Source organism: Pieris rapae, chromosome 19 (assembly GCF_905147795.1).
Source record: "Pieris rapae chromosome 19, ilPieRapa1.1, whole genome shotgun sequence".
Classification (NCBI taxonomy): domain Eukaryota; kingdom Metazoa; phylum Arthropoda; class Insecta; order Lepidoptera; family Pieridae; genus Pieris; species Pieris rapae.
The window spans coordinates 1-10,323 of record NC_059527.1 but is presented as its reverse complement, the minus strand read 5'-3'; the positions used below and the strand labels follow the sequence as shown (position 1 = coordinate 10,323).

Below are 10,323 nucleotides of genomic sequence, written 5' to 3'. Positions count from 1 at the left end.
GATGTAAGCATCATTTATAGCTACATAATATCATAAGACGCCATCTTGTTTGACAAGTAAGGTGCAAAGGTCGGCATTGTGTGGCGCCGGTCGTCTGGCGGCGGTCTGACGTCATACGATTTATCGAGCGGGCGTTTCAAGTTTTCCGAAGTGGATAGAGACAATATTGTTCTTAGTTTTAATTTTTGTATATAATTTAATTTAAGTTTAGATTTAAGTTAGAATTAAGACTGTACTATAGTATTATCTCTGTTCATAAATATATTTATTATTTATTTATATATTTTGTGGGAGTACTTTTTGTATATTTCGCAAAATGCGAAAGAGGCGGGTTAAGCCGCAGGCCTCGGACAGCGAGGAAGAAGAAATGTCCAGGGCTGGCTCAAAAGAGCGGAGGAAGCGGTCCTTCTTTAAGAACCCTACTAAGGATGGGGACGAGGATGTGTCTCCTCCTCCTAAAGGTAAGCCGCCAAAGAAAGCGGCTGCCCATAAGGAAGGAACTAAGGAGGCGGAGGAAGAGTTGCGTGCTCTCGAGGCTCGCTCTCTTCATGGAGGTGAAGATAGTGGTGCTGGAGGCCACCAGCCAGACGGGGCCTCGACAAGTACAGGTCGGGCCCCGGACGGGCCCCCGTCATCGTGGGAGGACTACGAGGACGATGTGGTCCTCCTGGGGGTGCCTGAAATAAAGGAGAGGTCGGTTTCCCGAGTCCGCAAAATCCTAGAGATTGCGGCGAAATCGGGAAACCTAAAAGGGACGTACGTCCGCGACCTGAAGGTTGCGGCCAAGGAAATTGGAGAGATCGTGGAGGATCTCGCTGATAGGTGTCTGGGGGGGGAAGAGGGCAGACGTCTACAAAGAGACAATAATCGTCTGAGGGCCCAGGTCAAGGAGCTGGGCCTGGAGCTTGCCGCCCTCAGACGCGAGTTCAACGAGCGCACTGCGCTATTTGCACAATCAAAGGGGGACAACAGGGATCCTGTCTCGGTGGATAGTCCCATCACGCCGGATGCTCTACGTCAAATGATGGAGGGTCTCTTAGACGGGATCAAGGAGAGCCTGATGGGGGAGTTGATGAGGGCTGTGGGGGGCATGCTTGATGCGAAGTTGGCGGGGATTGGGGACAGGCTGCTCCCTGAGCCTGTGTTACGCCCCCCGCTGATGGCATTAGACCGAGGCCCCCATGGGGCCTCCAAGGGCTCCTTAGGGGGTGAGGCCCAGGTGGCCTCAAATTGTCCGGGGCCACAGGGCAAGAGAGCCCACAGTGGTCCCGCAGGAGTTGGGGTCCAGAGCTCAGAAGAAAATGTCCCGGGAAATGGAGGGGTCTCTTCAGTAATGCCTCCAGCGGGTCCCAGCTGGGCGACAGTGACCGGCAAGAAGAAGAAGAAGAGTAAGGGCAAGAAGAAGTCGGACAGTCTTCCAGCTGCACCGGCTCTTCCTACCAAGGGTGGGGTAGGTCTCCCGGCAAGGCAGCCGGCGGCTATGGAGAAGCCTGTTGGGGTGCGGTCTTCCCTTGCTCCGCCGACAACTGCTGCAGTGGTTTTAACACTGCTGCAGGGAGCGGTGGAGCGGGGGGTTACCTACGCTTCTGCTCTGTCCAAGGCAAGGCAGGCCATCAGTCTGCCTGACTTGGGGATCGAGCGTATAAGCATCCGAGTAACGGCTACCGGAGCTCGGATGCTGGAGGTGCCCGGAGAAGGTAGGGAGGAGAAGGCTAACCGCCTAGCTGAAAAACTGAGGGTGGTTCTGTCGGAAGAGGCCTCGGTGGGGAGGCCCGTCAAGTGCGCGGACCTCCGCATCCGGGACCTTGATGACAGCATCACCGAGGGGAATGTTGTGGAGGCGGTGGCTGCCATGGGGGAGTGCCCAGTGGCGGCAATTAAACCAGGGAAAATAATGAGGCATGGGGGCCGGGGTTTGGGGGAGATGTTCCTCCTATGTCCGGTTGCCTCCGCCAATAAGATCAAGAGTGGGAGGCTCCTCATTGGGTGGAGTTCTTGTCGAGTGGAAATCCAGGAGCACCGCCCTTTGAGGTGCTTTAAGTGTCAGCAGCTGGGTCATGTGCGCGCAACATGCGACTCAGCGGTGGACTTGGCGGAGGCTTGCCATCGATGTGGGGTTGCGGGCCATAAGGCTAATGAATGCAGCTCGAAAGAGCTGCATTGTTTGGTCTGTGCGGCGGCCGGGAAGGCAGCGAACCACAAGATGGCGGGAAGGGCCTGCAACCCTCCAAGGCAAGGGAGGGCCCCGCATGCCCCTAAAGCGTCCGGCACCGCGGTTGAGAACGTTCCCATGGAGGTTGGTGTGGAGGTGTCAAACAAATAAAATGTCTGACAACCTCACTAGCCTCCTCCAGGGGAACCTAAGGCGCTCCGCTGCGGCTCAGGACTTGTTCTTGCAGTCGATGGCGGAGTGGGGTGTGATGGCGGCCGTTGTCACAGAGCCCTATTACGTGTCGCGGCAGAATTCGTGGGTGGGGGACCTTCGAGGTGATGCGGCTGTCATTGCTCGGCCTCATGGACCTCCTCTCTCTCTAAGAGAGAGGGGTTCCGGTTTTGTCCTGGCTGATTGGGGGGACTGGACGCTTGTTGGAGCGTATTTTTCGCCCAATGAGCGTCTGAGCCACTTCGAGGACTTCCTGGACGCCATGGGGCTGGCCGTGCAGAGGGCTCTTCCGCGCCCCCTTATCCTCATGGGAGACCTTAATGCGCGGTCTTCCACTTGGGGTGATAGGGTGTCGTGTCGGAGGGGTCCGGTTTTGGAGGAGTGGGCGGCGGAGCTGGGCCTCGTTTTCCTAAATGAGGGAACCGAGCCCACCTGTGTCCGTCCGCAGGGCAGTTCAAGGGTGGACGTGACCCTAGCTTCTGCGGCAGCGGCCCGTGCGACGACGGCGTGGAGCGTGCTGGACGAAGTGGAGACCCTATCGGATCATCGATATATCCGGATGTGGGTCTCTACCTCGATGAGGTGGGCAGTGCGGGGGCAGACTTCCCAGAACAGCTTCCCCCGTTGGGCGATTCGGCGACTTGACCGTCAGGTTGCGGAGGAGGTGGCCATTGTGGAGGGGTGGTGTGCGCCTGCTGGTGCTGGGGATGTAGACGAAGGGGTCGGTAGACTGAGTCAAAGTCTCCGAAGGGTGTCGAATGCGGCGATGCCCAAATGGAGACCGCCGAAGGGGAGAAGAGCTGTCTACTGGTGGACGTCGCATATTGGAAATCTTCGGGGCGAATGTAGCGAGGCGAGAAGGGCCTGCTACAGGAGTCGCCGGAGGAGGGGAGATAGTCCCGATGTTACGGAGGGTCTTCGCTTGATCTATAATGATCGCAAGAGGGCTCTCCGACAGGCTATTTGTGAGGCGAAGGAAAGGGCCCATCGGGAGGTGCTACGGGGGCTTGATGATGATCCATGGGGGCGTCCCTATCGATCGGCTCGTAAGAGACTGAAGGGTGCGGGGATGCCTCTCGTGGAGAGTCTGGAGCCGACTTTCCTGGAGCGGGTGGTGGCGGACCTGTTTCCTTTGCCTCCCGACACTGTCCCTCCAAGTATGACGGCGTCTATGGTAGAAGTGGCTGACGGAGAGGGTGAGATGGCTCCGGAAGTCTCTGATATAGAGATGGAGACCATTCTAGCCCGTCTCAAAGCCCGCAAGAAAGCTCCTGGCCCGGATGGTGTACATGCACGTGTACTGGCAGTGGTCCTCCCTCATATGGAGGTCTCCGTCCGGGAGCTGTACACTGCGTGTCTGCGTGGTGGACGGTTTCCGGTGGCATGGAAGACGGGACGACTGTGTCTCGTGCGCAAGGAGGGGCGCCCGGTGGACAGTTCGGCGGCTTACCGCCCTATTGTCCTCCTGGATGAAGCGGGCAAGGCGCTGGAGTGGGTAGTGGCCTCTCGATTGTGCCGGCACCTCTCTGTTGAGGGGCCGGATCTAAACGAGGCACAGTACGGCTTCCGAGCGGGAAGGTCGACGCTCGACGCACTTCGGGACCTGAGGTCTCACACCGCTGGAGTGGTAGATGGGGGAGGGAGAGCATTGGCAGTATCGTTAGATATTGCAAATGCTTTCAATAGTCTTCCCTTTGGTGTGATCAGAGAGGCCCTTGCTTTTTTCGAGGTCCCTCTGTATCTGCGCCAAATAGTGGGGGACTATTTTATGGAAAGACGGATCGTGTACTCCAATATGGAGGGCACGGTCTCCTACCACCCTGTGCGGTGTGGAGTTCCTCAGGGCTCAGTACTTGGGCCGCTTTTGTGGGACATGGCCTACGATTGGGTGTTGCGGGGCGCGCTTCTTCCGGGATTGCGCGTCTTCTGCTATGCAGACGACACCCTCGTGGTGGCCAGTGGGGCCAGTTTTGGAGAGGTGTCTCGACTCGCAACGGTCGGCACCTCCCTTGTTGTGAGACGGATAAGGGCCCTGGGCCTTAGGGTGTCTCTCGATAAGACGGACGCCCTATTGTTCCATGGCCCTAGGAATGGTCCACCTCCTGGGGCGGTCCTGATGGTGGAAGGAGTGAGGGTACCGGTGGCGGCCAAGATGAAGTATCTCGGTCTCATCTTGGATGGGCGCTGGAACTTTGAGGCCCACTTTGAGGCTCTTGGGGGGAAGCTGGTAGGGGCAGCGGGGGCGCTTGCAAAACTCCTGCCGAACATTGGGGGCCCAAAGCAGAGTGTGCGCAGGCTCTACTGCGGAATTATACGCAGTATGGCCTTGTATGGGGCCCCAATATGGGATGATCGGTTGGGGTCGAGGAACCGCACCCTTCTCAGGAGGCCGCAGCGAGTGATGGCGGTTCGGGTGGCTCGTTGCTACCGGACCGTCTCGTTCGAGGCGGCATGCCTGTTGGCGGCGACTCCTCCCTGGGAGTTAGAGGCGGTGGCCCTAGGGTCCCTGTATCGCCTCAAGTGCGAGACGAGGGCGGATGGCCGATGGGCCGAACTGGTCGGACCGGCGAGGAGGCAGGCCAGGGAGGTCATCCTTGATAGGTGGGCCCATGATCTGGCCACGCCGAGGGCGGGAGTACGCACTGTGGAGGCGATTCGCCCATGCTTACGGGAATGGGTGAATCGCCCGAGTGGAGCTGTGTCCTTTCGGATGGCGCAGATTCTGTCCGGGCATGGATGCTTTGGGCGGTTTCTGCACAGGGTGGCAGGGCGGGAAATCTATCCTATCTGCCACCACTGTGGCGCCCCAGAGGACACGGCGGAGCACACCCTGGCTGAATGTGCCACCTGGTCGAGGCAACGCCACGACCTGGTGTCGGTCATCGGGACGGACCTCTCGCTACCGAGCGTTGTTGCAGCGATGCTAGGTAGCCAAGAGGCATGGCGTGCGGTGGCTTTCTTCTGCGAGCGCGTTCTGCTGCAGAAGGAGGCTGCCGAGCGTCAGCGGGAGGTGCGTGGCGATGGCCGGAGGGGTTGTGCTCGGCGGCGGCGGGGCGGGGGCGCGGGGGCTAGACGCGGAAGCCGTCTGCCCAACAGCGTCCCGCTGCGTCGTTGCTGAGCCCGTATGCAGACATATTTGCCTAAATTCCCTGGGTTGAATGCCTAGTGCGACCCCCGGGGAATTTAATGTGGTGCCAGACGTCATTCATTCAGAGTGGATGAGGCTGGCACTGCAGGCGATATGGAGGGTTCTGGAGGAGTTTTTAGTGGGTCGGGTTTCTCCCCTCTGACTAGCAGAGGGATAAGAGTTAACCATCCCCACAGTCCCCGCGTTAGCGACTGCATACGCGCGCGGGCCTGCATCTGTGCATTTCAACCTCCATTATAAAAAAAAAAAAAAAAAAAAAAGGTTAGGTTAGGTTAGGTTAGGTTAGGTTAGGTTAGGTTAGGTTAGGTTAGGTTAGGTTAGGTTAGGTTAGGTTAGGTTAGGTTAGGTTAGGTTTTTTTTTTTTTTTTTTTTTTTTTTTTTTTTTTTTTTTTTTTTTTTGCACCTAATAGGCCTACCTTCCCCGGCTACTTTATCGCCGGGGGCGTTGTCTAAGCTACCCATCCGTCCTTTCTCACATTCATCCTCTAAATAATTGAAAACACAGCTTTAATTTTTATTAGGTTTTGTACAAATAATTTCAATTTCAACTTTCTTAAAATATTACTTTACAATATTCCAACTTATCTAATTTTCTTTCCATATCTATCCTGAGACGTGGCCCGCGAGGCGGGCAGCTTTCACTTATCCGTGAGTATCCTTATGATACCCATTAGCAAGTGGGCGCCGGCCGCCTCGCGGTCCCCGCCCCTCCCTTACTTCCATTAAATTTGGCGGTTCTTTTTATTATTTTTAAGCAAAATTCCTCCAGTTGCGATCTGTAACAGGCTAGCATGCCGGGCAGTCCTTCAAGACTGACCACCATGCCTGTCATCTGTTCCAGGTCGCATCTGGAGGAGGCAAAAATGGGGCACTCTATAAGTAGATGCGGGATGGTTTGTTGCACCCCGCTGTCACACTCGCATTCAGCTGTCTCTTTTAATTTGAAACGGCACAGGTACTCGGCAAAAGGCCCGTGGCCTGTGAGTATCTGTGCCATCTCAGGACTGAATCTCGCTACTCTCAGTTGCTTATGAGCGCTCGCAACATCTTTTAGAAAAATCTTTGTTATTCCGCCCGTAGTCCCTTCTCTGTATCGTTTGTCCCATTCTTCTATTGTTTTCCGTCTTACTTCTTTCCTTATGTACGACAGCGGGTACTCTACGTGGACTGCTTTGACCTTAGAGGTCTCCGCAGCGGTCCTCGCGAGTTCGTCCGCCCTCTCGTTCCCCTCCGTGCCGACGTGCGCTTTCACCCAGTGGAGTCTTATGTTTTGGCCCTTTTTTCGGCTCTCCACCAGGTGGCTGCGGATCTCGACTACTCGGGGGTTCCGAGAGCGTCCGCCCGCGATGGCCTCGAGCGAGGACCTCGAGTCGCTGCAGATGTTCACGTCAGTACCCGCTGCCGTCGCCTCCCTAACTGCACCGACGAGAGCCGCTAGCTCTGCTTGATACACGGTGCAGTAAGGGGCCATCTTTATCTTCTTCCATTTTCGTTCTCTACCTCCCTCCCATTTCGTCCAAGCCGCTCCGACTCCCTTCTCTGTCTTGCTCCCGTCTGTGTATATGGCCGCTATGTTTTCGTTTTGTATTTGGCCAGGGTCAATTGTGATGGCGAAGCTTATATCTGGTCTTTCCGCAGGATGGGGTTGTTCTATCGCAGGTACGGCACGCTCAATCCGGTCTCCTTCGCGTATAAACGGGGATGACCCCCTTCTGGCCTCAAACATCGCGGCGGCTTCTTCCACCCTGAGGTCGAGGGGCAGTATCCCCGCCAGTAGCGTCGCGGAATTTAGCGATGCCGTCCTGTATGTTTTTGCGATCTTCTGTCCGAAGGCCCGTTGCACCGTCTCCAGTTTTTTCTTTGTGCACATTTTCTTTACTGTCGGTGCCCAGGCTGCCGACGCGTATGTTACCGTCGGCTCAATGACGGCTTGGTACACCTGGAGTACCATGTCTCCCGTCATTCCCCATTCCAGCTTCGCCATTCTCGATACTTTTTTATATATGTCTGCCGCTTTTCTGGTGACATTATGCACATGCTTGTTGAACGTGAGCCCTCCGTCTATTGTCAGTCCCAGCAGTTTTATTTCTTTCTCTATGGCTATGTCTTGTCCGTTCATCCTTATTATTGGGGTATCGAACTTCAATCTTCGCGTCAGGACCATTGCCTTGGTTTTTTGTGGCGCGAAGTTGAGCTTGTTCTCGATACCCCACTTTCTCACGTACTCGAGGGCTACGTTTGCTCGTTGCGCGATCGAGTGCGTGTCTGTTCCACTGAACAGCAGCACCACGTCGTCTGCGAATGCCTGTGCATAAGTCCCGTCCTCTTCCAGTTCGACCAGTAGTGGGTCGAGCAGGATGTTCCAGAAGGTGGGGCCGCTAATCGAGCCCTGAATGCATCCCTTTTCAGGTCGCCTCACATGCTCTCTGTTTGCGTAGCGTACCACCACCTTCCTGCCTTTAAAATAGTCCTCCACTACTAGTCTCAATTTCTTGGGACAGTCTTTCTTTGATAGTTGGTACTTGATAGCTGGCCACCATGCGTTGTCGAAGCCCCCTCGATATCTAGCGACACCATCAACACTATCTCTTTGTTTTCTATATGGCTTCTCGCTTTCGTCAGGATATCGTAAAGGGCATCCTCCGTGCTCTTTCCTGGCATAAATCCATACTGCCTCCTGCTCATCTTGGGGAGTAGGCTGTGTCTAATTCTGTTGATCATTACCTTCTCTAGTATCTTCCCCATGACTGGCAATAGGCCTATTGGACGGTAGGATTTGGCGGCCGTATAGTCCTCCTTCCCTGGCTTCCTCAGTACCACTATCGTGCATTCCTTCCATAGATCAGGGAAGCATCCCACTTCGAGGCATTTATTAAAGATGGCCAGGGGAACCTCCGGATTCGCCGTGATAGCTGCGCAGCAGATATCCGCAGTGAGTCCGTCGGCACCCGGGGCCTTCCTCGGGTTGAAGCTTCGAGCAGTGCTGATGAGCTCCGCCATTGTGATTGGCACTTCATCAGCGCTGCTTCCCCGTAGGCTGCTAGTCATTTCCTCAACCGTTTTCCTTATTCTTTGGTGGATGTCATCATCCATCTCACAATTGTCAGGCGGGAAGAATTTCTGTGCCAGCAGCTGCACCGATTCTTCGGAGTTCAACGAAATGCCCTTCTCTATTAGCGTGGTGTCTTCCCTGATCCCTTCCGCCTTTCTTATTACTTTATACATTCTGTCCCATAAGCTCTCCCCTTCTTGTTTCGTGCACAATTTCTTCCACCCTTCCTTTTGAGCCCTTTCGATCTCTTCTTCGTACATCTTTTTTGCCTCCAGGTAGGCAGTTACTACGCACTCTCTCCTCCTTGGAGCTGCGTATGAGATCCTTTTCTTTTTCCTTACCATGTCCTTCTTAAGGGCCTCTATTTCCTTGTTCCACCAGGGTGGTTCGAAGCTTTTCTTTCTTTGTTTCAGTTTGGGGATATGCTTCTCGGCGGCTTTTATTATTATATTTGTGTATTCCGTTACTGCGTTGTTGACCCTGGCCTTGGTGTCCAGTTCTTTTATCGTCCCTTTGTCTAATCCTTGTTGTGTCAATTCCGTTTTTATTTTCTCTTTAAAATCCTCCCAGTCTGCGTTTTTTGTTTTGTATTTGCGGGTCGTCTTCGGTAGGGTGTGCGTTTGGGGTTTTTGAAGGGCTGTAGTCATAAATATTGTGTTGTGATCCGAACTGGTAATTGATGTGTCAACCCACCATTTCGTTACCTTGCTGAGGAGGGCCGTTGTACATACTGTGATGTCGACTGTACTCGTGTATCCTACGGCCCCCTCTAACGTGTCGAAGGTGGGTGTGTTCCACAATTTAAGATGCTCAGCCCTCTTCATCAAGGAACCCTCGTAGTTCCTTTCCTCTTGTGTCTTCGTTTCGGCTCCCCCACCACTCACTCCATGCGTTCACGTCCCCTCCAATCAGTACCATCTTGGTTTTTAACTTTTTCGTGAAGCCTCTTAACTGTACGAGGTATGGTTCGATGGGTTCATCGCCTTCGAAGTACACTGATATTACCCCTAGTTCCCACTTGTCCGTTCTCAGGACGGCGGCCACTATGTTTTCGGTTGTAAGTGATTTGTCTTGTGAGACCTCGATGTGTTCATCGAAAAACAAGTACCGCCGCCTTCACCGGTTTTCTTCCCTGTGGGAACGCACTGCACTACTCTGTACATAGGGCTTTCTGCCATCTGTTTATTGGCCCCTGTGTACGGTTCCTGGAGTAGTGCTATCTTTACCTTCCTACCCCCCCGCTTCCTTTATAAACTCCTGGTTCGCGATTCTCTTTCTTCCAAGGTTCGCCTGTGCCAGGAGAAAGCCGGTGTTTATGTTGGAGCCCTCGGCTTTTTAACAGTACGCGTAACTCAGCCTCGCTGCCCTGTCCCATCCCTGCCGGGTTGGGCAGCTCTGGCTGAAGGCTCCGTGCTCTGCGTCTCTTCCTTTCATTGCTTTACAGTTAACGCAGCTGGGAGGCTTTCCTTCCCCGAGGATCTGGCAATCGGCCCTCATGTGGGCTCCTCCACAGTGACTGCACACCTCTGTATCTTTTTTACAGTTCCTGCGGGTATGCCCATACCCCAGGCACATTGTGCATTGGACCAGAGGGGATTGGTCCTCTACCCAAACCCTCTGCAGGTCCACGTGTATCCTGCCAGCCGATGTCAAGGCTTGCCAGAGTTTAGGCGTGACCTGCAGGACCCACGTGGCTCTCCAGAGGGTTTCTTGCCTTCCTTCTATACTTTTCCACAATAA

The 10,323-nt window shown here is 54.6% G+C and overlaps 1 protein-coding gene across 1 annotated transcript; it reads left to right on the top strand.

Moving 5' to 3' along the window:
• The first annotated feature begins 316 nt into the window (after positions 1 to 316).
• Positions 317 to 3,028, top strand: LOC123690023. Its single transcript, XM_045632466.1, has 2 exons — positions 317 to 1,913; positions 2,832 to 3,028. The coding sequence occupies exons 1-2, from the start codon at positions 317 to 319 to the stop codon at positions 3,026 to 3,028; spliced, it is 1,794 nt and encodes a 597-aa protein (XP_045488422.1).
• Positions 3,029 to 10,323: the final 7,295 nt, after the last annotated feature.

Coding starts and splice junctions, on each gene's coding strand:
- LOC123690023 (XM_045632466.1), top strand. CDS start 317: ATGCGAAAGAGGCGGGTTAAGCCGCAGGCCTCGGACAGCGAGGAAGAA. Junction 1,914..2,831: donor AATGAGGCATGGGGGCCGGG/GTTTGGGGGAGA, acceptor GTCCGTCCGCAG/GGCAGTTCAAGGGTGGACGT.